Source organism: Hippocampus comes, unplaced genomic scaffold (genome assembly GCF_001891065.2).
Source record: "Hippocampus comes isolate QL1 unplaced genomic scaffold, H_comes_QL1_v1.1 scaffold48, whole genome shotgun sequence".
Taxonomy (NCBI): Eukaryota; Metazoa; Chordata; class Actinopteri; order Syngnathiformes; family Syngnathidae; genus Hippocampus; species Hippocampus comes.
The window spans coordinates 2830858-2857691 of record NW_017808403.1 but is presented as its reverse complement, the minus strand read 5'-3'; the positions used below and the strand labels follow the sequence as shown (position 1 = coordinate 2857691).

The following is a 26834-nucleotide window of genomic DNA, read 5'->3' as shown; positions in this document are numbered from 1 at the left end:
TTTTCCTTTCTCTTAAAACGCATACAAAAATTTTGATTTGCAACAGATCGTTTTTTTTTTTTTTTTTTTTTAATATTCTGATGCAACTCTCAGATCACAAGTGTGATTGACTGCGTGTAGTTTGATGAAAATACTGTGTGAATCACCCAATTTTAGGAAATACGGACGCGAAGTTAGACTGCACGATGCTGTTCCGAGATACTACGTTATGATAATGCTGGTGATTATTCATGTTGTGAAGGATGTTGAATCGCATTCATGTTTTCTCTGATAACAGGTTCCGAAACAAGATGACGCAGGCCGGCTTCACCATCTCGGGTTCCGCTCACCCGATCTGTCCGGTGATGCTCGGTGATGCACGGCTTGCCTCTCTCATGGCAGATGATATGTTGAAGCTCGGTGAGGCATAAGTCACGTTTGACCCTGCATTGTTCTTTTCCTCTGCATCAAAACAAAAGTAAATGTTGTCCATTATTTGGCGATGACCTTTTAAAATCGGTTAATTTGACTCTCCTCGACAGGAGTGTACGTGATTGGATTTTCCTTCCCCGTCGTACCGAAAGGCAAAGCCAGAATCCGTGTTCAGATTTCAGCCGCGCACACAGATGAAGACATCGACCACTGTGTCGACGCCTTCATTCAGACGGGCAGAAAGCATGGAGTTATTTCCTGAAAGAAATGACTACAGTATTCGGAGAACCAACCAAACAGGTGCTCCTTCAGATGTGGTTGCCTGTTACCTATGGCCTATGCGAATAATGGCGATGATTTCTCTCTGGCAACTTTGTGTCCTGTTCAGGCAGGGTTTGGCTGCCTGAGAGTGAAATAAAGTGAAAGAACGCTTGCCATTGAATCTTTTGACTTTGGGTTTCTTTACTGTGGTGTTTTAATAATGCAAGACTAATTAAAACTTCTAAAATTAGCCAATCTGAGTTTGATGTTTGATCAACAATGTAAAATTTGGAAAGAAAAAAAGTTAATAAAAAAACAAACAAAAAACTGTTGTTTCTGAACACATGTTAATAGTGGCGTCAGAACGTTCCACTTGAAATCTTGGGGTTGGTCGGGGAGTGTGAAAAGTTGCTGAATTGGGCCACAGAGTGCGAGATTGGATTTTTGTTGCTGTGAGCCTGCTTATTTCTACGAGATAGACTGACGTCGTTATTGTCCAATCGCTGACATGTTTTTTTATTGTGAGTGTTGTAATCCACCATTGATGCGGGCGCATTTTGACCTGGGCGGGACTTCCGGTTGCTGGTATAACCTTGTGAGGCCTCCCCATGCGGTTTTGATTCACTGCTCTAGTCGCGTCGATTACTCTGCAGGTAGGAGTTTTACAGTAGTTGACACGAATGAATGAAAGTTATGAAACCTTGGCGCCGCTTTCCCACTTTAGTCCCTTTGTGATTATTCTGTAAATGAACACGCACCCAAAACTGAATGGATCGACTCTTTTCTGCTTTGTATTGTGCTAGTCTAGTGATCCCTTTAGCATATTGTAGCCTAGCATTATTGAGGCTCGCCGCCGTAGACGACGCAAAGCGTGGCCTCACCATTTGCCGCTTGGCTTTGTCAGAAGTCACCCTGCAAACTAGCTACAAACATACTCACAGTCCTGTGTGATTTAACAAATTCGCTTGCCACGTCGTCGATCGTTGTATGCCGCACAACGCCGACTGGTGGGCTCGGCAACCGGCGATTTTTAAAATCCGGACCAAGAGAGTTGCGGATGCGTTCCTCAGAATGGTGTTTATATATTGACCCATAATTCCATCGCCTGTGTTTCAAATCACCCAGAATTTGGATCACCGATTAGGTACATGCGCATATCGCACCTGACGACTTATTTCTCCTCAATCGGGTCCTCGCTGTTCAGACAAGTTGACGCGCTCCACACTTTGATATTATCAGCATGTGCTTTCTCCTCTCTCATGTCAGATTATCACCCACAGGTTGACTTGAATTAATTTCTATTCGCACGACTCCACAATACACCTTGCTTAGACCAGTTCTTATATTCATGTCATTGTTTCAGGTCGACAAGATGTCTGAGAACGATGTCGACAATGAGCTGCTCGACTACGAAGATGATGATGAACCTCAAGGAGCACCCGAGGGTGGAGCCCCCACCGGCAAGAAGGAGGTGAAGGGATCCTATGTTTCAATCCACAGTTCCGGCTTCAGAGACTTCTTGCTCAAACCTGAGTTACTTCGTGCCATCATTGACTGTGGCTTTGAACATCCATCTGAAGGTGATGCTGCTTTGAAGTTCCGAGGCCGATAGGCTGTCGGAATTGTGTTGTTTCTTTTCATAGAAAGCATAGATCTAAATGTTTTAGTCTGTCTCGTATAGTCCAGCACGAATGCATCCCACAAGCCATCCTGGGCATGGACATCCTTTGCCAAGCCAAATCGGGTATGGGCAAGACAGCTGTGTTTGTTTTGGCCACTCTTCAACAGCTTGAACCAGTCGATGGACAGGTTAGTCTGTGGGCCGGGTGAGATTTTATTCAGGTCTTATGGACTAGCCTTGTTGTGCACCTTCTTGCCCCTTGGCATCAGTTGATCAAATCACACCCCTTCTCTGTGTTCTTCTAGGTAGCAGTATTAGTCATGTGCCACACACGAGAGCTGGCCTTCCAGATCAGCAAAGAATACGAGCGCTTCTCCAAGTACATGCCCGCGGTCAAGTCGGTGGTGTTCTTCGGCGGGCTGCCCATCAAGAACGACGAGGACGTCCTGAGAAAGAACTGCCCCCACATCGTGGTTGGAACGCCAGGCCGCATCCTGGCTCTCGTCCGCAACAAAACGCTCAGCCTGAAGAACGTCAAGCATTTTGTCCTGGATGAGTGTGACAAAATGTTGGAGCACCTTGGTATGTTCTATTGAAATCTTGGTCGGGATTTACACCTGCGGTTAATTTGCCTCGACTGTCCCCTCAGACATGCGGTGTGACGTCCAGGACATCTTCAGAATCACGCCCCACGAGAAACAGGTCATGATGTTTAGTGCCACGCTGAGCAAGGAGATCCGACCCGTCTGTCGCAAATTCATGCAGGACGTAAGGGAACGCGAAATGGCTCGGCCGCGCGGCTTTTTGCACCTCGTGCTGCGTTTGACCACTTGCGCACATAACAAGAGCCAATTTGTCGGTTGCGCAGCCCATGGAGGTGTTTGTCGATGACGAGACCAAACTGACGCTGCACGGCCTGCAGCAGTACTACTGCAAGTTGAAGGACAGTGAGAAGAACCGCAAGCTCTTTGACTTGCTCGATGTCTTGGAGTTTAACCAGGTGAGAGCAGTATTATTATTCAAACAGCAGCTTCTCCGAGGGCGACTATTTGATTGTTTTGAGTTCAAAACTGAATAGGAGGTTACTTCACCTCAATTAAGAATTTAAGTTTTAGGTGTCTCTGGTGGCAGTGGTCACACGAGGGTTGATGTTGTTATTGACTGGCGAGCCTGGCAAATTGTTGCATACCCTGTCCTGCCTCTAGGTGGTGATCTTTGTCAAGAAAATCCAGCGCTGTATCGCCTTGTCGCAGCTTCTGGTGGAGCAGAATTTCCCTGCCATCGCCATCCACAAGGGGATGGCCCAGGAGGAGAGGTGAGGCGATCCCGCGTGTTCGTTCATAAATTGTTCTCTCTCGACCTCCCAAGTATGTCAATGCTGTGTGATTTAGTGGCACCCGTCAGCTCGACACATAATGACTTTCAAAGAGGCAAGCGCTCCGGTAATGCCGCTGGCAGCTGGACTGACGATGTTTTGCTCCCCTCCGCAGACTGTCGCGCTATCAGCAATTCAAAGACTTCCAAAGACGCATTTTGGTGGCTACCAACCTCTTCGGCCGAGGGATGGACATCGAGCGAGTCAATATAGTTTTCAACTATGACATGCCAGAAGATTCAGACACTTACTTACACAGGGTAAGAATGCAAAAGCTTTCCATTTGTCATAAGAAAACCTTTATTAGTCTCGCAATGGAGAAATTCCCAAGTCACAGCAGCAAAGTTATGAAAGGAAGAAGTAGAAGAACAAAATATAGGAGCTGCTGAAAAGGCAGCCACTCTCGCGGCACCATCTTGAAGTCAACATTTTAAAATAACACAACAAGACACAGACAGTCGTGCAATCTTAATCACATTTCCTGCATACACTTTGTTGTTTGAAGCAGTTATCGATGAAAGAGGAGAGGATCAAAGTGTCCTTTCACAACAACAAAGGACACCAACACAACTGCTCAGGAAACTGCAGTAATATTAGTTGTTTTTCAGTAGGGATAAAGAATGTACGCCTTTAAGTTTGTCTATCTACCCGCATTGCTGCACTCTTTTGTGCGCAAAAAAAGCCATCGCCTTAAAGCAGTCGGGTGTCCTAACCCGCTCCTGGAGGCCTCTGTCCTGCTTGCTTTCGTATGTCTCCCTTCCACAACGCACCCGATTCAAATGATTGGGGTCGTTAACAGGCTTCTTGAGAGCTTATTGATGAGCTGATGATTTGAATCATGTGTGTTGGAGTCGAGAGAAGGGACCCCTCACGACAAAGTTGCGAGTGACCAAAATGATCTCCACCCCATGTAGAACAATGTCAATAGGGTTGACTTTTCGTTCCGCTCGGTGCTTGTTGGACACGCGGCCCCCCCTGCAGTTCTTGCTTTTCCCCAGGTCGCCCGTGCCGGTCGGTTTGGCACCAAAGGCCTGGCTATAACCTTTGTGTCGGACGAGAGCGACGCCAAGACTCTGAACGACGTCCAGGACCGTTTTGAGGTCAACGTGGCCGAGCTGCCCGACGAAATCGACATCTCCTCTTACAGTAAGTCCCGGCATTTTCTAATGGCGGCTGAAAGAAGGCTGAGCCCTGCGGTCTGACCCACTGGAATGATTTGTAGACGTAGATGCATTCCATTCACTTGGACTGTAAATCACCTGTAATTATCCTTCGCGCAACTGCTCGGTGAGCCCCCGGGTCTGGTGTCAAGATCGGCCCACAGATAATCGGTGTTATTTTGTCGTTTTGGCAACTTGGCAAAAACAGTTGGTGCTGCTGCTATGCAACTACACAGCTCATTAGATGGAAATGGCTTTTACGTCTTTCACCTGTTGGAGTTGGCATTTTCAGCTGTTGCCCCTTGGGAGTTTTTACATGCTTCAACCCATTTATTTTTTTTCTCCCCACTTTAGTTGAGCAGTCCAGATGAACGCCCGAGCCTTGCAGACATCGCCTCGCCGCGGATCTCGTCTTCTCCTTGGCCTTCGATGTACTTAGCTGTTTCTTTGAAAGTTCCGCTCATTGCCTCTCGTTAAACTTTATTGTCAGTTTTGAGGACTTAGTGTATGATTGGTTTTATTTGTATTTTTATGAGTTGTTTTTTTTTTTCCCTTCATTGAAATTAAACTTTTTATAAAAATAATCAGACTGGTTCACGTTTGTCTTTTGTCATTTTTAATTTCCTTCAGATTAATCCTGACAGTGTTGTAGGGAAACAGGATCTTTTACTCTGATGTGCCAAACTTTGAGAACCCTTTACAGCGGAAAGCCACCCCCCCCCACCCCCAATCCCCTACCAAAGCACCCCTTAATAATACTAATGCTATTTAAACCATCTGTGTTCCTGACTGATCTTAGTTGCTTATGTTTGAAGGGGAAGACGTTGAAATGCCACAATGACAAATTCATTTCTAAGGGGAAAAATTGATATGTATCATTGGATTTTTTTTTTTTTGTTGCTACAGAGAGCAATATACAAATAGTAAAATACTGATATACGTTTTTTGTTTTAGTAAATATTGTGTGTGTGTATGTATATGTGTGTGTGTGTGTGTGTGTGTGTATATATATATATATATATATATATATACACACACTCATAATAATATACACACACATCAGAATGAGTGTTATTAAACAACCTGATCCATGGACTACCTATCAACCCCTAATATCAACTACAATTTTAATATTAAAACAAGGTACCGGTAATACCTGACAAATCGTCTTGCAGTTAGATAAGGTCCAATAACATTTCTGAGATCCAACTGTGGGAGTGAAGTGTTTGCAAATAAATGCCTTTCAAGCAATTGCGAGCCAGTCTTTCTCCCAACAATATTTGACTGTAGAAATCTTTAATGGAATATACAATTAAAATCATGCTGTTGTCTTACAGATGGAATCTAATGTACACCCATAGAGTTACAATCCTCGACATTTGCACCGAGATGCACGTAAAGGTTCCGAGCCCAGACGTATTCAGTGCTAAAATATACACGGACTATGTCAGTACGTCTGGTAAAAAGGTTGGCCCATATACAGCCTGGACATTCTTGCTGGAGTATGTCCCAATAACAAATCTAAAGGTATACTTCCAGAGCAACGGCATCTATGCAGCACAGGGAACATGACGTTTGCCTAAGAAAGCTTGTATGGAAAATAAAGTTTCCATCATCCACTATGGCACAAAAGGAAGAACTATTTCAATAAAATGCTCCCCCATGGATTCAAACATGCATTTGGTTAAGGTCAAGATGTGTGACTTTTAGTGCATCGGGACATGAATCAAAAAGTTTTTTTTTTGCAAATGAGCTTGTTGTTGACTGCACAGAACCAAAGCACTCTTCTGACAGCAGTCCCTTCGTCGACTCCACGTTAGAAGCGTTCGGAACGCTTTGGGTTCCTGACTCAGCCTCCAAGCATAGCTGCTTGATGACAGGCCCTTTTCGGCAGAGCAGCAGTTTCGCCCTCTCGTCACAAATGATAGGTTTACGCACAATTTTTGGAGGGTTTTTTTTTTCTTCTCATTTTTATTGCAACCCGGCCAGCGAGGATTTAGCCCTTGCTGCTCACCCCAAGCCAGGATTGTAATTTGCGTAGAAACGGGTCATGGACTCCCTGGCGCCAGATTCCCAGGCTTGTTCTGACGGCGCTTGCTAAATGCCTCCGTTTCTTGAGCAGACAAAGCAGGGCATTAGTCCAGCTGTGTAAACAACCTCTGACATGCGTTTCAAACCTCAACCCATCAGGTTTCATCTCCCACCCCCCCACCCCACAACCACTCCCCTAACACACGCGCACACACAAACACACACACACATCCCTCACCGTAACCCTCATCATCCGTCTACAGTACGACTGATGTCAATCTGTGGAAGCGCTCCTCCAACGGCCGACAGACCGCAGCTCTTTTGTCGTCAGATGCTCCAAATTTTTGACGCCTTCTCTAACGGCCAGCCGCTTGTGTGTGAAACACGGCAATAAATACCAATGAATAAATACCAAATGAGGCCACGGGCCACGTGCGTGCCAGAATGACAACATCATCATCAGACCTCTGGGTCAAGTACTCTCCACCGCCACATTTTTGGCTTGTCGGTACTATATTAGGCCGCTTTCTTTCATAACTTGTGTCGCATGACCAACAATAACAAAACAGCAACAGTTATGTATTTGTGTCAGCTATTTACATGGCGTCCCCCAGCAAACAAAAGTCTCAGAGTTCAAGGGGGGGTTCTTGGAGAAACAAAACTACCCATCCAGGCCATAAAAAAAAAAAAAAAAAAAAACATAATTTAATCGACACTAAAGCAGAGCTGATCTGGTGAAGATCACTCCAAAATTCCTCCCGTCCTCCTCGAAAAAACTCGCAAAAGATGACAGGCAGTAAGCACACGGCTCGCATCTACTCGTGGATACAGTTAGGACAGCTGTTCTGCAGGGTGATTGAAAAGTCACTCGCTATTGGATAATACTGACAAATTATTCATCACAATATATGATTTCATTTTTCACAATATGATCATTTAATCTGTGAATTTTATTCAGTTGCTCTTGAGTGCACTGTTTTCCCAACCATTATTCAACCGATGTCGATATTAAGAATTTTATTTTGATTCGAAAAAAAATCTCACGGAAAACACCATCATATTCAAAAATGTCATTAAAAGTGCGATATAGACTGTATGGTATCAAATTGGTCTTGGCTCAATTTACTCCCAGATGCCCTTACCCAGTTTGAAATCTCGGAAGACCATTGATTTTTTTTTTTTCTATGGGATCATTTCAATCATGGCTGGGGAAACGCTGCATTAAAAATAAACACAGGGAACAAGAAAAAAAAAATCACAAATTAAATTTAGAACAAACATGAAAAAAATTCCATGAATAAATAATTCACAAGTATTTTAAAATAGTGAGTGACTTTTCACCCAATATAATGGGGACTGCAGGCACGTGCACAGACATTTTTTGGGGGGGGGGGCAGGTGCTTATGCCAACAAAAAGGCACCCATCACCAAAATTATTCACGCAATCAAAAAAAAAAAAAAAGACAGTAGTAGATATATTTAACATATTTACTAATTTCTTTTAACACAATCAACACAGTCAATAAACCTATATACAAAGGAGGTGAATGGAAGCTACAGTCGGACATCAAAAGTCTACACACCCTTCTTCAAATGGCGCGTGCGGGGCACACTTCTCGCAAGAAGTCAAATGACTGAGAGGGTTCCTTTTTTTCTTCATCAAATTTTGACTAATGAAACCAAAAACAAAAGGGACGGGGGGTCTCAACGGGGGGGGGGGGGGGGGGGGGGGGGGGTCCAGGCAAAGGTCACTTTTCTCATCCAGGGCAAAAGGGCTGGTGCTGGAGCACCATTAGTGATCTGTCTGTGCACATGCCTGGGAGACTTTTTTTTTTAAATAGGAATGTACGGTCTGAGGAGCTAGTCAGCCAACTAGTCAATGAACTTGTGTGTGTCTCCGTAGAGCCATAGCTGCGGGGGCATGGCCGCCTCGTTGAGATGGTGACACTCGTCGCTGCACTTGCATGACTGGATGAACATGACAGATCTGGTGAAGCGTTCGCCGTCGGGGCATTTTTTTTTTTTTTTTAAATAGGAATGTACGGTCTGAGGAGCTAGTCAGCCAACTAGTCAATGAACTTGTGTGTGTCTCCGTAGAGCCATAGCTGCGGGGGCATGGCCGCCTCGTTGAGATGGTGACACTCGTCGCTGCACTTGCATGACTGGATGAACATGACAGATCTGGTGAAGCGTTCGCCGTCGGGGCAGGCGAAGGTGACGGCGGCGGTGCGCGTGCGACGAGGCCAGCAGCAGCGGCGGCCGTCTCGGCACACTCCGCAGTAGTTGGGCCTGTGCAGGCGAGTGCTCCTGCAGCCGGCGTAGGACAGACGGTGCGGCTCGGGGGCCTTGTGGGTTCGGGAGCACTTCCTTCCTTTCTGTAGAGGCACGAGGTGAAAGGGAGGAAGGGGGTCAGCAAACAAAAGTTGAAAAGAAGGTAGTTGAAAGCGTTATACTTCATGTCAAGGGTGTTGTTTGAGGCGTGGACGGCAACATATGGACGGAGGATCAACGATCCCTTCATATTTTTTTCTAGATTGCTGTCAAGTTCAGCGGCACTAAATGGCCTGTAGTACTGTGTGCGAATGGCTGGCCTCCCCTCTGTGTCAGTCCTGTGATGGGCAGGTGACTCTTCCCAAGCCTCAGCCTCCCAATTCAGTTCGGCACCCACTTGCCCCATGAACGGGATAGGCGGTAAAGAAAATGGCCGACAGAAAGTGTTGTTCCTGAGACAGCTAGATAACTATTGTGTTACCGTTCGCTTGGTTTTCGCAGTGCGAAACAAGTTGTTACTCGAACGCACACACTTGAAAGTTAATGCACGAAAGCCAGGGGACAGAGAAAACAAGAGGAGGTCAAAATGCCGCCTGGTTTAAGAGCGCACCAGCGATAAGCGACGACTGACGCCGACGCATATCTTAACACCCACGACAGCTCTGCAAACACTGCCTGAAACAGGTGCACAGCAATCCATCAGCCTCCTGAGTGGCCCCTGGCATCGGCAGAGCGTTTGCCGGCGGCCGTTGTGTGGGAAATGTTAGGGAGCGACATAGTGGGTGACTCAAGTGCTCTTCAAATCACACAGCAAAGAGATGCTGAGTGCAACTCCAATTACAAAGCGCCGCAAACAAAGAGGGAAAAGTTTTCAGTGTTGTGAAGTGCTCTAAAATACACTTGATGTATTTAGTAGGGCTTTATACTGCATACTGATGGTGTCAAGAGTAAAATCATTCGCGAGGCTAAAGAGGAGCAGTGTGCTTTACAGTTGGTAATGCTGTGAGTGACTCAGTAAGATGCTATAATAGTCATTTTTCGCAACCGGGAAAGAATATATGTCCTTGAGTATTACCTGTCGCCATATGTTGCTCCACCGTTTGTGTTCACATATTCGTTGCTTGAGGGGTTCTTCAACCGCGACTATTGATGCTTACCGTTAGCAATTGAAGGGCATTTTACATTGTTTGTTAGTATTTAGCTAGCACCGCGTTTCTAAGACAACGCTGTTTGCTTGTTTTGAGTACGCAAGGAGGAATTCCGATTGAAATGTTTCAATGCAGTCGTATGAATTATATTTGACATTGAAAAGTGTCCTCTCATAAACTTTTTTTTCTTCTTCAAGTAGCCAACCGCTAATATTTCTGGGTTCAAAGGAAGTGACAAATTCCATCAGTCATCACACCCCACACGGGACGTTGGCCGCACAGCAACGGAACCGTGAATAGATGGAATGGAGCAGCTTGTCTCCCTGCGACTCAGCGGGAGCGACTTGTATGCGTGCTATGATATTAATAGTGATCCGATCCCTCGAGGGCAACCCTTTCCTGAATGAACTCAGCACATCATTTCATAGTGCTTGTGAGGCGGCATTCCAACCTCACTCTCGAGCCCTTCTTCCTCACCTTGGCTGGGATCGACATGGAGCTGCAGGGCCGTATGTTGCACAGACGGGTCTCCTTGATCAGCTTACAGCGAGCGTTGTCGTTGGTAACGCGAGAGGAAATGCCCATCCCGCAGCTGCGAGAACACTGGGCCCAGGAAGTGGTCTGGACCGCGCACTGATCCCCCAACTGGCTCCACGCTACGAGAGAGGACGAAAGCCAGAGTGAAGGACAAATGCGAAAACCACCAGAGACTTTGCAGGACAACGCGGGAGATCTGTGAACGCGAAATGAGGAGTTGACGCAGCAGAGCGGGAGTGAAGGGGAAAAGGAGAGGCAAGATGCAAAGCACACTGGCCTCATTCAGTGAACAGGCAACACTAACACGTAGAGAGGGTGATTACAGAGAGGGAAGGCTGGGTGACAGAGGTATGTGCTGTGTGAGACCTGTGTATGTGAGAGGGAGAGACTAAGAGAGAGAGCGAGCACTTCTGGTGTGCAGGGAGCCAGTGGAAAACAAGCCGCATGTAAACGCTGACACACACACACACACACAGCAAAAGGCTCACAGTGGGGCCAATTGTGCGTCAGAGGGCCAAAATGGCTGAAACGCAAACACGATGCTTTACTGCGCACAGGAAACAGACGGCGCTCGGCCACACAACTGGTACTTACCCGGCAGGTGCTTGTGGCCACGCGGCTCGTCCCATTTGCGGCCAACCTCCACTAGCTCGTTTCCCAGTGTGTCCATCTCGTTTTTGGGTTTGTAGGGGTAGAGCTTCTGATAAGGTTTTGCGTACGGCTTTGAGTAAGGGTAAGCCGGGTACGGGATGAAGGGGTACGGCGGATAAGCCGGAGGCGGAGGTCGGCGGTGCGACGGCGGCACCGCGGTTGTTCCTTTGTGGCAGTCGATGCTGAGGCAGCACTGGCCCGGCACCTTGACCAAGCGTGGGGCCGGACAGGCGGGTGATGCCAGGGGCACATGGCTGGGGCAGAGGGGCACGCAACCCACTGCTCCGTCGATGCAGGTGCACTGGTGCTTGCAGCCGGCTCGAAAATTCTCACCGTTTTGATAGATGCGCCCGTTGTATTCACAGGAGCGGCCCTCTGCCTTTGCTAGAAGCAAGAAAGATGAGTGGATTAGATTCCAAAAGAGAGCAGGATCAAAAAATTAAAAAAAAAAAAAAGCACACGACACTACCTCCAAATTTCTGAAGCAAATTCTATTCTTAGCCCTGAAAGAAATTTTGACTCGTTCCCCTTGACTCCCTCAGTGGGGCTCCCACATACAACACCCCGGATACCCCCCTTTATATAGAAACACCCCCAAATAAACACACATGTAAAAATACCACTTTGTGTGTGCTTGTGTGTGTGTTTCATGGCACTGTTTGTGTACACACTGGAACGACTTATATAAAACCCAGACTTGGCCGGTTGTCAGCGTGCAGCGCATGAAGGTGCTCTGTTTTCCAAAGGTGGCTCTGGCTTCAAACCTCAAGCTCCTATCAAAGACGAACTCCAGCCGTTTGGCTCGGGAGCCAGATTCCCCTCCCTGAAGTTACACATCCCCTTACACAACCCCGAAGCAAGAGCCAAGCTGCGCCCTATCTGAAGCCAAAACCGCTCCCGGCGGTGGCCGTCTAACCACTTCTTAGATACGCACCCCTGCAGATGCCGTGGGTACGGCCAACGTCGTTGCCGTAGTTGCACTCCAGGCCTTTATGGTGGTCACAGGGCCGTCCTTCGTGGCAGTCCTGGTTCAGCTGCGCGGCGCACACTTTGCAGCAGCCGCATCCATCCGGCACATAACTGACGCCCGGGGGACAGGACGGCGCCCCGGCCGTGCACTCGCACACTGCCGGACACTCTGCAATCACCTACGTGAAAGGAAGGCATGCGCTGGTTTTCAAAGCTGTTTACAAGCGGTTTGCAGGCGATGAGGGAGCGACGTTAGAACCCCACGGGACAATAGTTAGACTCACGTTACGCACATCATAGAAATTCCTCAACGTGTGCGAGGCTAAGCATTGGCTGAATAACCGGCTCTGTCCCGAGGCCCGCGGGGATATCTGTAACCCACTGTGGCCTTCCGCCCGGCTTTCGCTGGCTGAGCGTGGATGAAAGCGATGTTCTCTGACCCCGAGGCCCCCACCACCGACACCACCTCCCCCGCTGCTACATCTTTTGTTTCGCACCTTCTCTTTTACTCTGGCGACACACACTCAAATAACGTTCGGCAATTCACGAGAGATCTGTTGAAAAAAGAGCGGTTTCTCATCTGGTTGTGACACCTACAAACGGACAGAATCACCCTTACAAACAGTATGAAGTGATGAGGTCTCAACTTTGTGTATTTCATCTATTTATATACGCATATATCTCCATCCATCCATTTTCTGATCCGCTTTATCCTCACTAGGTTCGTGGGTGTGCTGGAGCCTATCCCAGCTGTCTTCGGGCAGGAGGCGGGGGACACCCTGAACTGGTTGCCAGCGGTCACAATCACACCTCGGGACAATTTCCAGTGTTCCATTAGCCTGCCGTCCATGTTTTTGCAATGTGGGAGGAAAACTGAGTACCCGGAGAAAACCTACGCAGGCACGAGGAGAACAGGTAAACTCCACACAGCCAGAATCAAACCTTGGACTAACCAGTCAACCACCGTGCCCCCCCCCCCCATACATACATACATCACATTCAAAGGTGTGTGCGTGTATGTGTGTGTATGTGACAATCCACTTTCATTAGATATGAGTATGCTAAACAAAATTGTCTTGCTGCTTTGAGTGACACGTGTCATAGCGGGGAGATTTTTTTTTTTACACCAAAAAAAAAATGATAGTAACATATTTTTTTTCCTAGTAAATAAGCAGTTCCCATTAGCTCAAAACAGAAGATAAATACACAGTGGCCACTTTTCATGCAGCTTCCAGGGTCCGGGCTCAGTTTTCCAAATGATGCTACAATCAGGCGATGCATAAACGATTATTTTAGCTGCTCAAATTCATTGTATCAGTCCCAAAGAAAGCCAGTGTGACAAAATAATAAAGCTCACCAAAGTGACAGTCACCGCTTGCATGACAGCAAGTAACAGCAGTATCCCCATGCTGTCAGCTGATTCACATAGAAGCCGACAAGCGGGACTTGTTCCAGAATAAATCCTCTTCCGGTTCAACCACAATAGCGCTCGTCCACAAAAGATTATATCCGACTGGCTCAGCGGTCACGAAACGTCCTCCATCACTTGTTAAATGTTATCGATCAAAGTTTCGGGGCTGGTTTTTATATGAGCGCGGTGCTTTTTTTTTTATAGTAGCCACGCCCACTGCTGCTCTGCTAACCAATTAGCACGGAGGCTCGCTCCCGAGCGTCCCGGCTACAGACGAGACTTAAAAAGGGGCGTGGTCATACATGAATGCGGTCATTCATAAAATTCAGATTTACTACATTCCAAAGACGACCCGGCCTTTAGGTGTTTATGTATTTATGATCAAGTGGAAATAATATTTTTGCTCCTTTCACACACCTGCATTTTGACCGCATGCTCTTTTTGTCACATGACATGTCATATAGCCTGTGTACATTGGTCAGAAAAATACAAATCTATTGACTCATTATATCCTGTCTTAATCCTTTCCACATCCCCTACTCACAGGTTCCCAGGCTTTCTCTCTCTCGCTCTCGCCAATTTTTTTTTTTTTTTTCATTTGGTCAGTGGTTTCCATGAAAAGGTGAGAACCTGCCCTGGATAATCTTGCTGTCATCTTGTCAGGAAGTATGCTTCACCTGAGCCTACAGCTAATTGATGCACACACACACACACACTTCCACACACTCCGTCATCTGAACCGGTGTCGTTGTTGATGTTTTCCTTTTGCCGCTTCTCTAAAGGTCGACCGAAGAGATTCTGTACGTTCTGCCCAAAGAAAATATACACACCTTCTTCATCCTTGCAGTATAAACATGAAACATTTACAGTATAAGAAATATTTATGTGCACACCTGCTGCAAACAAACTCACATCAACTTGTCGTATGTGACTAGCATTCAAACCTGTAGCCAAACATTCTTGAATAGGATTTGTTGATTTATCTACATGACAGTTAAATAATAAAAGTAAAACTATCCAGTCAGTGTTAATATTCTAACATGTTTGGGCAGTACTACAGTATAGGCCTAGGAGTACGGTGGCAACTATGGTGGCAAACAGAGCAAAAGCAAAATACTTGTGGAACCTCCAAATACGAGTGCCCCGAAAGTTTCATGATTTTAAATTCCCCGGGAATACTGTATATGCGTAAGTCAAAACTCGCAGGTTCAACAGTAGCATCACGATACAGTTTGTGGTCAGCTTTGGAGGTTTGTTTTCCTGTACAGTACTTGATTTGCAGAGCCAAATGAGATGACTTTGTCTTTTGTTTGTTTGTTTTGGAAATTTTGCGCTGACGATCAGAATCATCATTCAAAACCTCAGAACTGTGAGCCTGTTAGGCGCGAACCACTCGTTCACAGTACTCAGAAAATCTGGTGGGAAAACTTCTGAAATGATTAGAGGTGAAATACTATTCACCTAAATATTAATGTTCATTTTTAGACAATGTAACTTTATACTGAGCATGTACCTTACGTGCTGTTAGAAGCACACGCATAAAGAGACCTAAGGAGTGCGAAATTTTGCAATGGCCAAGCCTCCATCCTCTTCCCACACAATCCGTCTCTCTCTCTTAGTGCTCGGAGGTGATGTAACAGGACCGTGTAAACAAGCCCAATGCGTCAAGAGAAAATGCAGGTAGTGAAAGTAAATGAAGCTCACAACACGCGAGCACACACACACACGCACACACATCAGTGTTTTCCCCATACTTCTGTGTATACAGTTTGTGGTCAGCTTTGGAGGTTTGTTTCCCTGTACAGTACTTGATTTGCAGAGCCAAATGAGATGACTTTGTCTTTTGTTTGTTTGTTTTGGAAATTTTGCGCTGACGATCAGAATCATCATTCAAAACCTCAGAACTGTGAGCCTGTTAGGTGCGAACCACTCGTTCACATTACTCAGAAAATCTGGTGGGAAAACTTCTAAAATGATTTGAGTTGAAATATTATTCACCTAAATATTAATGTTCTTCTTCTTCTCCTTTCGGCACGTCCCTATTCAGGGGTCGCCACAGCGAGTCAGTAATTTCCATCCGCCCCTGTAAACCGTCCTACCAACTCGCATGGTCGTCTTGGCAAAAGTATTACGCCGGATGCCATTCCTGACGCAACCCTCCCCATTTCTCCGGGCTTGGGACCGGCACTGGGGAACAGTGCACCCCCAGGGGAGGGCACTGCCCCCCAGCGGCTGGGTTACCTAAATATTAATGTTCATTTTTAGATAATGTAACTTTATACTGAGCATGTGCCTTACGTGCTGTTAGAAGCACACGCATAAAGGGGCCGAAGGAGTGCGAAATTTTGCAATGGCCAAGCCTCCATCCTCTTCCCACACAATCCGTCTCTCTCTCTTAGTGCTCGGAGGTGATGTAACAGGACCGTGTAAACAAGCCCAATGCGTCAAGAGAAAATGCAGGTAGTGAAAGTAAATGAAGCTCACAACACGCGAGCACACACACACACGCACACACATCAGTGTTTTCCCCATACTTCTGTGTAATGTCAGAGCCCTGTTGAAAGAATTTTTACAACAGTTGCTTCCATCGCAGACGTAATAAACAGACATACAAAATTTCCAAACACACACACCAAAGGAGATGTAGTCATTTTCCCTTTTTTCTTTAGGGGGGTGGAGGGGGGGGTGCTGACCTTTCAATTCTAAGCCGACAGCAGTCCTCACAACTTGTAATGGACAAAGTGACACAAGTTTGCTTTGGGAACTCACGGAGAACTCTTCTCGGCAGAGCTATTAACCAATCAGGCGGAGTGATGGTCGCAGTGGAAGGGGAGTTCATGAGAAGTCGTCGGAAAAGTTGGGCAATGGCAGGGGGACGCGGTGAGCAAACCTTGAAAACAAGCTTCAAAGTCGAGTGTGAGATGATGGGAGGATGTCGACATTGAGGGAGGTGAGCGGTGTGAAATACATGCCAGAAGCTAAATAAATGTGAGCAGCTAGAACTGCTTAGTAGAGTGAAGTACTGGCTTTCTGTACCGTGTGCGGCACATGAAAGAAAGGGCGGAAAAGAGGCCAGGTGTGTGTTTTGAGGAGCTCTTCCCATGACTTCTCGGGCTTCCTGTGGCACATTTGATTGATATTATTGCAAGTCACTGTGCCATTATGCGCAGTTTGAACACTAACGTTGCACTGAAGTAGGATATAGATGTCACCAAAACAGTTACATAAATCTGAACTGTATTTGGACAGTGATTCTTTCAAGTGCCACTATTGGCACTACCGCCACACTTTGATATATATATAGTGTAAGAACTGTACAATACATATTTATATTGCTTTCATATTTTCAACATAGAGGACGTATGAGGAATTCATCCATTTTCTAATCCACTTATCCACACGAGTTGGCCTATGTGACAACCTCATTGCATTTCCACCGACTGTTTTTCTCTTCAATTTTCATCTTCCCGATCGAGTGACCTCACAGATATGTTGTGTCTTTTCCCGTGGTAAAAGTACCATGACATCACCTGAAAGAAGCCACGTTGTGTGCACCCTGTTCCAAAACAGAAGAAATGGGAGAGAAAAACAAGCTCATAGAAAGGATTCACGACCTAAAGTTATTTTAAAACCAAGAGCAGGAACTTTAATGTTGACTTGCCAGACACTGGAACATATGCGCAACAGTAAAGTCAGGCAAAGGAGACGGGGCGCTGCAGTTGACAGGTGTGTCATACGCACGTGTCTCCATTTAAGCACCTCTCTAAAGGTTTTCTCTCCACATGCACACTGACGTGCTTTATGGCTGCCCAGTCCTCTTCGGGTCAGTGACAGATGCGCAAACCCCAAATGAAACAAACACAAAATCATTCATTTCAACTTAGTGGCGTTTGTTTCTCTTCTCGCATATATTATGTGTGTAGCACACGTAGCAAGTTGCTGTCTGTTAGGGCAGTGGTTCTCAAATGGGGCTACAGGTACCCTGGGGGTGAATGAAGGCACTTCAAGGGGTACGTGAGACTTGAAAATGTATTTAAAAATCATATTTTTGGAAGCAGTTGCTGCTTTTGTTTATAATTTGGGTACAGTATATCATTGGGAAAAAATGGATGATGAACACTGTGTTAGGGGTCACACAGTATCATTTTTCCTTGACCTTTGAACTTCATCGGTTGCTTGACCAGTGAGGTCAACCTTTGCACACACTCCCGACGGGGTCAGAGGAAAGTGGGTCACTGGTCCCTGCTCGTGAGTGAGCGTGTGTCTTCCTGATGCGAGTCCACCCTACACAGCACCCAAAGTAAGGTCCCCCCCCCCCCCCCTCCTTCTCGACCAACGCCCGTCCCTCCCCTTCTGAGTTTTGCCCTCCCCTCACCTCTGAGGTGTCACAGAGAGCACCCTTGTTCGAGCCCTCTCCGGCTTTCCAGTAGGACCCTCAAAAATCCCAGATATCCCTGCAATTTCTGGTGCAATGTTTATTTGGCAAAAAAGGGGGGCCGGTGAAGTGGGCGAGATACCTTGAAAAAGGAGCCTTACTCACAAACAGTTTGGGCTGCCTCTGAGGGTAAACATGTGCTATGTGAGGCCAGTGGTGAGATAGACTGAGGCTTATGTGTTCTGGTCCTGGACACACCGATCCCACCTCGGCCAGCGCATAGAGCACACCTCTGTTCAGACCCCAACTGCCACAGTCTAATAAACACTCAACCCATCTTGCCCTCCCCACACTTCCTCCTCAGACAGCGTCCTCTATTGGAAAAAAAATGCCACGACATCATAAGTAGCTTACAAACAACTTTGGCCCTGAGATTACTTTGTATTCAATAACTATAATTATGCAGCGTGATTTAATGCAGCATGCAAGGAACAAAACACATGATACAAATAATCAAACAGATACAGGCTTTTTGGGGGGCGCTATGAATGGAATGAGAATCGTCACATAATAGCTCGGCTGAACTGATGGTAAATATTGAACAGTTGTCGACTCAAACTGTTCCACTCTGGACTTTTTTTTGTGCTCAAAAAGTCAAGTTGATTTCATTTGTTGAGAACTTGGAGCCACTTGACAACTTTCGCCATCGATGCCATTCTACGGTTGGCCACTATGCGGCAGTAATGAAAACACCATGTGAATGAGAGACCTAAAAACGTTGACAAACCACACCGGAAGTACGACTTGAGTCCCTGACACCAAGCGCAGTTACCGTGAAGCTGGAAGGTAAAATGTTCAAATACTTCACTTTTATGAGCATGCTTTCGCGTGAATATGACATTTGTAGTGTTTCTGTTAACCAGGGTAGAAGTGTTGTTTTTATTTTTGTTGCTGCATTTTCCAGTTGAAGGGGAAGCCGGGTACGCTTTGGGCATGAAGGAGGGCGAAGAGGGCAAAGTCGAACGTAACGTTTCCTAATGGAGGAAGAAATGCGTGATAGTTAGACAGCGAATATAATGGCCCCGGCAAGCATTTTCGAGGATCATGGCAGAGAATTGCTCATGTGATATGGATAACATCCTTAAATCGGAGCGTTCTCAATATCGTTTCTTATTCGCGTGTGAGTGTTGAGGAACATCGAAACATGGCTCCTAAAGCTCGCGCGCCACTTGACAGCTCTCAATGAAGTACACATGAACACATGCGCGAGAATAAAAATTTAAATATATAGGGAATTACACAAGTGAATGCTTTGGAACACATTTAAAAATAGCATAATTGTATCTTAAAATAGCATCATTGAATCTTCCAGAGTACGTGCAGCTCAACAATAAAAAAACGAATCAACTGAAAATCACTCATGGAGTTCCTCAGGGGTCAGTGCTTGGTCCAAAACTATTCATCTTATATATAAATGATATCTGCAAGGTCTCAAAACAATTGAAATGTGTCCTATTTGCTGATGATACAACTTTCTACTGTTCTGGAATAAATCTGAAACAGCTCCTGACAACCGTAGAAAACGAATTAAACAAATTAAAAAACTGGTTCGACAGAAATAAATTGTCACTTAACCTGAAAAAATCGAACTTAATTGTTTTTGGCACAAGACCAATCAAACACCAAGCTAAAATTATGGTAAACTCAATTGAGATAGAAAGAGCGTATGAAACCAAGTTGGTGAGATAGACTGAGGCTTATGTGTTCTGGTCCTGGACACACCGATCCCACCTCGGCCAGCGCATAGAGCACACCTCTGTTCAGACCCCAACTGCCACAGTCTAATAAACACTCAACCCATCTTGCCCTACCCACACTTCCTCCTCAGACAGCGTCCTCTATTGGAAAAAAAATGCCACGACATCATAAGTAGCTTACAAACAACTTTGGCCCTGAGATTACTTTGTATTCAATAACTATAATTATGCAGCGTGATTTAATGCAGCATGCAAGGAACAAAACACATGGCTTTTTGGGGGGCGCTATGAATGGAATGAGAATCGTCACATAATAGCTCGGCTGAACTGATGGTAAATATTGAACAGTTGTCGACTCAAACTGTTCCACTCTGGACTTTTTTTTGTGCTCAAAAAGTCAAGTTGATTTCATTTGTTGAGAACTTGGAGCCACTTGACAACTTTCGCCATCGATGCCATTCTACGGTTGGCCACTATGCGGCAGTAATGAAAACACCATGTGAATGAGAGACCTAAAAACGTTGACAAACCACACCGGAAGTACGACTTGAGTCCCTGACACCAAGCGCAGTTACCGTGAAGCTGGAAGGTAAAATGTTCAAATACTTCACTTTTATGAGCATGCTTTCGCGTGAATATGACATTTGTAGTGTTTCTGTTAACCAGGGTAGAAGTGTTGTTTTTATTTTTGTTGCTGCATTTTCCAGTTGAAGGGGAAGCCGGGTACGCTTTGGGCATGAAGGAGGGCGAAGAGGGCAAAGTCGAACGTAACGTTTCCTAATGGAGGAAGAAATGCGTGATAGTTAGACAGCGAATATAATGGCCCCGGCAAGCATTTTCGAGGATCATGGCAGAGAATTGCTCATGTGATATGGATAACATCCTTAAATCGGAGCGTTCTCAATATCGTTTCTTATTCGCGTGTGAGTGTTGAGGAACATCGAAACATGGCTCCTAAAGCTCGCGCGCCACTTGACAGCTCTCAATGAAGTACACATGAACACATGCGCGAGAATAATAATTTAAATATAAAGGGAATTACACAACTGAATGCTTTGGAACACATTAAAAATAGCATAATTGTATCTTAAAATAGCATCATTGAATCTTCCAGAGGACGTGAGACCAGAATTCTTATATTCAAATCCAGGCTGTGCATATGACAGCTATCTTAAAATTCCATCAGCACTCCTTGCGTTTAATTTAATTTATGGTCATGTTATTTATGTTGTGTGGAATGATTTTTTTGTTTGCCTTCTTGTAATTTTATAAAGCTGTAAATTACCTTTGTGCTGTACAAATAAACTTGCCTTGTCATACAAATTGCTATTAACTGCATGTATGCATTTTCTTTTGATGGCCGTGAGCATTAACAAATTCTTGCAGTCCAGTTTCTGCACTCTCCAACTCTTTGACGCAGGGGTCTTTGTTGTACATTTCTATAGTATGCTTCTATTATCAATTTACAGTCGTCAACAGTGCATGATCTTGAATCTACTTTATCTTTGACAATACAGTACACCTAAAGAGTTGGATTGAGTTCTGGTGATCGTAGTAGGCAAAATAAATATATAAAAGAAAGAGCGGTACGTGTATTCACACCTGTCCTTGCATACAAAGAATCACTGGAAGGGCTATAGTGCCTTGATTCTTGGCTGGGCTCTTAATCTACTCTGCTCTCACTCAACTGACTCTGTTGTACTCGATAAGGCCTTAGGATTAATAACATTCACCCTCTGTTGTTCTGTCTTATGTCTCCGGCTTAGATGGCTCATAGGCTGCTAGCGCGCAGGATTTGGACGCTCTCTGTAAAAGAGATCCGCTGCTTCCCAGCATCTTCCGCCGCCTTCGTCTCCACTTCCTATTCCACCTCCCTGCAGCCTTCCTCAGCCCGGGTCTCCTTCCTCTCCCCCACACACGCTCTGCCTCACAGTCTTCCTCACGCCTCCTGTCGTCAAGTCTCCTTCAATGTGCAGGACAATGAGGATTTCACAGAGAGGGTCATCAACAGTCAACTGCCAGTACTGATTGACTTTCATGCACAGTGAGTATGCACCGTGCAGATTGATTTGAATTAAAGTGTGTTTTCAAAACTACAATATAACTTTGCTGACCAAACAAAATAATTTGTTGCACACAAAATTATTCACTCCCACAGTAATTTACATTTATATTCAACCTTGAGCAAGAATTTAACTTGTGCAACAGTAATCACAGTTTATGTGAAGCAAGACAGAATGTCACTTCCAAGTCACACTTTATGATAAAAATCTTCAGTACTTTGGAGGACAACCTGTTGTTGTAAATGATCAGATGCAGCATAAGAAAAAAAACGAATCAGCCCTGATTTTGTGTGCTTCCAGGTGGTGTGGGCCTTGTAAGATCCTTGGACCAAGGTTGGAGAAGGCTGTTGCAAAACAAAAAGGCCGTGTTGCCATGGCAAAAGTCGACATTGACGATCACACAGACCTGGCTATTGAATACGGGGTGAGATTGGCACTTTGTTTTCTTTGGTCCCGTGAATCAAAATTATAAAAACAAAATGCGCTCCTCAAGTCAAATGGGGCTCGATGACCCACGGTTTTCTTTGTCGAGCCACACTTTATTACTGGGGGGAGTTCTGTCCCGTAGTGTTCTGCAGCAAAGTCGTTACATTATTCTCATGCAGTAGATCGACTTTTTTTCCTCTTGATGTAGGCAAACAGACAACACAAGTGCTTCAGCAACAACATGTAGGCAGATAATACAGCAGTGCTCTGCCTTGATCAGTGGTGGGCCTGTCAGTCCTCCGCAATATGACTGGCTGGTGCAAAGAGACAAGGGCTGCCTAGAATTCAGTGGGATTCATAATTCCTCAATACACAGTACAGCTGTCTGCCTTGTACTGCCCCCAGGTGGCCAAGGCGGGTACACCAGAAGGAGCAGCAACTGATACAGAGTGAAGGAATTTAAAAAATGGTTCAGGCTGGAATGGAATAAAAGCAATTCCATTCATTTCATTTGGGAAACGATGATTTGAGAGGTTAATGTTTTGAGTTATGAACATTGTCAAGACACCACTGCTGTACCTGTACTTGGTTGTGCCTAATTTACTGTCTGACGAATATATCGTCAGAGCCATTGAATTGATAGTCTGCTGCATCCACTGCAGTTAAATTTGTGTGCAGAACATCGTCTCTTAAGTACTTTGTCTTGACAATGGTATCTTAAACTTTATAGAGATTATGTTGTTTGATCATTAAAAGTCATTCAAATTGCTGTTGATAATTTAATTTGGGCTAACATGATTGAAATTTGATTGTTTTGCTGGTTAGATTTATTTATGGTTATTTATTATTATTATTATTTTTGGTACATAGATTATTATCCTAAATGGCTATGCACCATATATATCTATTTTTTAAAATTGGTGACTCATGACAGTGTGATTGTGTTTTCCCTCACAGGTGTCTGCCGTTCCAACAGTTATCGCGATGAGAGGAGGCGATGTCGTGGACCATTTTGTGGGGATCAAAGATGACGATGAACTGGACTCGTTTGTCAGCAAGATCATCGGGAAATAAATCCGCTTTGCCAGGCCTGTCACTTGACCGCCGTCGCATTGTTGCTTTCGATGATTCTGCCCCGCCCGCTTCGAGTCTCTTGAGCAGCAAAGCCTCGACGCCAGCCCAAGCTGAGTCCGTGCTCACGCCCACCACGAGGCTCACTAGCTTTTGCCCCATACCGTCTCGTCTCTTTCTTTTGTTTCTTGTTCTTGTGATGGGTGTGGGCCTCCATTGACTTTGGAAATCAACGCCGTGCGAGTCTCTTAAGCACTTCCTGTCACAGCTCCCTCAACTTTAGTCAGACCTTTCGAGGAGATGTATCGTGTGTAACAGTTTTCTCTACAAGGGGAAAATACGCCACCATATGGCTCTTATATTTCGTACTATGAGAGATGTAGTAGTGAAGTGGATTTAACTTAAGACCTGAGATATGTTACAACGTCAACTGTAGTTTCTGCGTCTTTCCACGTGAGGGTAGCATTTCTCATGCCCAAACCACACAACTGATCGCTTTACACCAATATGCCCGGTGATGTGATGAAAAAGTTGTGCGTTTGTGGATGTGCACTTTTGGGTCCTGACTGTGAAACTTGTAACAAGCACGAATTGCAACAGATTTGATGTCTGTTATTCCTGAAATGAACGCTGTACTTCAGACACGATCGGACACAGGAATAAAGAAATTAAAATAAGTCTCGCATTTGACTTGGTTCATTTGACACGAGCATCCGTCTGTAGTCAATTCGATGCGTGCGTAAGCTATGGGCTACGGTATTTACCGATTTGTCTGAAAGAGCTATTTAGTCAAGTAGGAGCCAAAGGCAAACATCCATGTACTCCTGACGAAATTATTTTGTGGAATCAGGCAGTTGGATATGTTACATCAGCATCGAGAGAGATTTCTTAAATGGTTGTCGGTCCGCAGCAATGCTTTCAGCACCAGGAAAGTTCGTGCCAAGTGTCGCAGGCCTCGTATTGGCTCTGTGACAACCTCAGAAGGCAGAATGACTTCATGTCTCTGCTGCTGATACAAAACAGTTGAATGAAGAGACAATGTGGAAGGGGCTTGTGAATGGAATTTCATACCCTTGCATTTTGAAATGTACGAGAAATTCAAAATATGCCCCACTGGGGTTCATTGTGGCTATGAATGGCATTTTTTAAATAGCAATCAACAATGGATGCTGCAATACGGAGGCCCAGCGGGTGCTTTACACATCACCAAAAAACATTAACAGCCTGGATTTTGAATGAGTGCTTCGGGTTGAAAAACAAAAAAATAGCACACATGACCCATGAGGTGTCTCGCTCTTCCATTGTTTGTGGTCGTTTGAGCTGTTCGTGAATCATGGTCCCAAAGAAACGTCGTGCAAACTGGATTGGGTTGACTCTTTGTCTCGTCATTGCCCACATCGCGGGCCAGCCGTCGACAGTGTGCTTCTCAAACGCCAATCATTACACTTGTACTTGGATGAGATCACCGCGAGAACGTGTGCATGCAAGAGCCATTCAGTAGCACCCGCGGGAGGATTTAATCAGGGGAATTCCACCGGCATTACATGAGTATGTATGATGGCAGCAAGTAGGCCAGAAAGCGATGAAGGGGCCAGATGTACGCTTGTATCAAAAGACATTCCTACCATAGCTTTGGGATGCCTACAACAGAATGACAGCATCATCGTTAATGATGTACCAACAGTAAACATGGCTGGCCTCTCTTTTCACCAACTTTGACACAACACACACACACACACACACACACACACACACACACGGCCGGGATGTGTTATCCTCTTAATGTCTGCCTGAGAGAAGAACAGAGAAATGACGACAGGCTCCAAAGGTTGAAGAACAGCGTGTAACTTTACTCCTCTTCCGGCAAACACAGTTAGACCACACCTCCATCCTGACTCCCCTGTCTGTGTGCGTGTGTTACTCAACCCGCTCTTGTGACCATATAAGGCAAAAAAAAAAGTCATGCGAGAGATGCTGGTCAAACTGCAGACAGGCATAGCTGTAGAATTCTTCTACGACTCCTCCGATTTGTTTGCCTTTCTCAGGAGTTGAAACCGTTGATGTTTGTGGCGTGTTTGATGGAAATACAATCGACAATAACTTGGCCAACTGCCTCTTCCATGTGTGTGTGATTGTTGGCAAAGTTTTGTGTTTTGTGGGGGGGGGGGCACAGAGAAGTACCCTGGAACAAAAACTTGGCTCAGCCCCTGACTATTTAGTGTTTACAGTAAATTCATTGCTGTATTTATATTGGAAACACAACATTTGACCTCTAACTGTTGGGTCTGCACTTAATTCCGACCACTTATTTCTGGTTTGACCATATTTTTTCCCATGCTACAAAAACCCTCCAAAAATGCTCATTTTATCATTGGTGCTATTGTCTCATATCCGCAGATGTTAAACAAGTAAGGAGACATTGCAACAAAAGGGAAAAAGCTGTCCACACTTCCTTCACTTAACATTCCGGACTGAGTTTTGCGAGTCAACATGCGTCTTATCATTCCTTCCTGTGTACAGATGACCAAAGGACAGGAAGATCGTGAAGGAAGAAAAAGCGATCGCTGGTGCCTCGTAATTATTTCTTTGACATGTTAACATTTGTGAGGCCTGACAAACAGCTTTTGCAGTCCAATGTAAGCAGTTTGTATGGGATCCGTGTGGTTTTGGCGGATGAGCAAGAGGAATGAATGGTATTTATTGCGCTTGCAAGGGCGGCTCGCCTTCTTGCGTGTGTGTTGAATTTTCTGTCATTGTAGGTCAGGTGTGAGGGCACATCCTGAGGATCTGGGTCAGACGAGTGCTAAAGAAGACGGGCGTGGCTCACGTTGACGCTGTTTGCCACTTTGCACAAGCCCGTGAGTTCCCATAGAAGACCCGTGGCGCATACTCTGCCCCTGCAAAGTTTTGATGGACAGCTCACTTTGGATTGACACAAGTTTTAACTTATTATGGCGGATGTGGTTTGCAAGGGTGTTGAACTATCCGAAGCGCTGTCAGATCTTTAAAACATGAATTCTAATATTTGTTCCATGGCATTATATTTGTTTATTTCCAACAGTCCTTCATTTCATGGCGCTTACTGCTTCATGTGGATCTTCAACTTTTTTGGCCAATCAAATATCAACCTCTGCGCTGCCGTGTCAGTCTAATCTGCCTCGGGCCTTCGGAATCAGTCGTGCAGAACGAAGGTAATCTAAACGATTAGCAGTAAGACCGTTTCCTTAACCTGTCAGATTTAAAATTGGTCCTTAGAGGGCCAGCTCGCTGTTCCTTGATGACATCGGCATTTTTTC

The 26834-nt window shown here is 45.3% G+C and overlaps 4 protein-coding genes across 5 annotated transcripts in view; 3 read left to right on the top strand and 1 right to left on the bottom strand.

Moving 5' to 3' along the window:
- gcat (glycine C-acetyltransferase) overlaps window positions 1–853 on the top strand; it is a 4499-nt gene extending 3646 nt beyond the window's left edge. Inside the window, exons 8-9 of the mRNA XM_019858527.1 lie at window positions 278–399; window positions 522–853. Coding sequence (XP_019714086.1) covers window positions 278–399; window positions 522–673 — 274 coding nt within the window. The 3' untranslated portion in view covers window positions 674–853. The remainder of the gene's footprint in view (window positions 1–277; window positions 400–521) is intronic.
- Window positions 854–1218: 365 nt separating this feature from the next.
- Window positions 1219–5415, top strand: LOC109508533 (ATP-dependent RNA helicase DDX39A). The gene is made up of 10 exons (XM_019858572.1): window positions 1219–1325; window positions 2036–2252; window positions 2354–2481; window positions 2599–2875; window positions 2943–3061; window positions 3162–3293; window positions 3499–3608; window positions 3784–3928; window positions 4667–4814; window positions 5183–5415. The coding sequence occupies exons 2-10, from the start codon at window positions 2045–2047 to the stop codon at window positions 5197–5199; spliced, it is 1284 nt and encodes a 427-aa protein (XP_019714131.1). The 5' UTR covers window positions 1219–1325; window positions 2036–2044; the 3' UTR covers window positions 5200–5415.
- Window positions 5416–8685: 3270 nt separating this feature from the next.
- On the bottom strand, window positions 8686–14207 carry LOC109508529 (protein CYR61). 2 transcript variants are annotated; one of them, XM_019858568.1, is made up of 6 exons: window positions 13793–14207; window positions 12401–12614; window positions 11410–11850; window positions 10756–10934; window positions 9041–9234; window positions 8686–8846 (listed from the first exon to the last, which is right to left on the bottom strand). In XM_019858568.1, exons 1-6 carry the CDS (start codon window positions 13841–13843, stop codon window positions 8732–8734), a joined length of 1194 nt encoding a protein of 397 aa, XP_019714127.1. In that variant the 5' UTR covers window positions 13844–14207; the 3' UTR covers window positions 8686–8731. The 2 variants fall into 2 exon arrangements, with proteins under 2 accessions (XP_019714127.1, XP_019714124.1); XM_019858565.1 differs by lacking the exon at window positions 8686–8846 and having other exon boundaries at window positions 8884–9234; window positions 13793–14205.
- Window positions 14208–20459: 6252 nt separating this feature from the next.
- Window positions 20460–23663, top strand: txn2 (thioredoxin 2). The gene is made up of 4 exons (XM_019858407.1): window positions 20460–20567; window positions 21745–22022; window positions 22342–22465; window positions 23425–23663. The coding sequence occupies exons 2-4, from the start codon at window positions 21745–21747 to the stop codon at window positions 23539–23541; spliced, it is 519 nt and encodes a 172-aa protein (XP_019713966.1). The 5' UTR covers window positions 20460–20567; the 3' UTR covers window positions 23542–23663.
- The last annotated feature ends 3171 nt before the right edge of the window (window positions 23664–26834 follow it).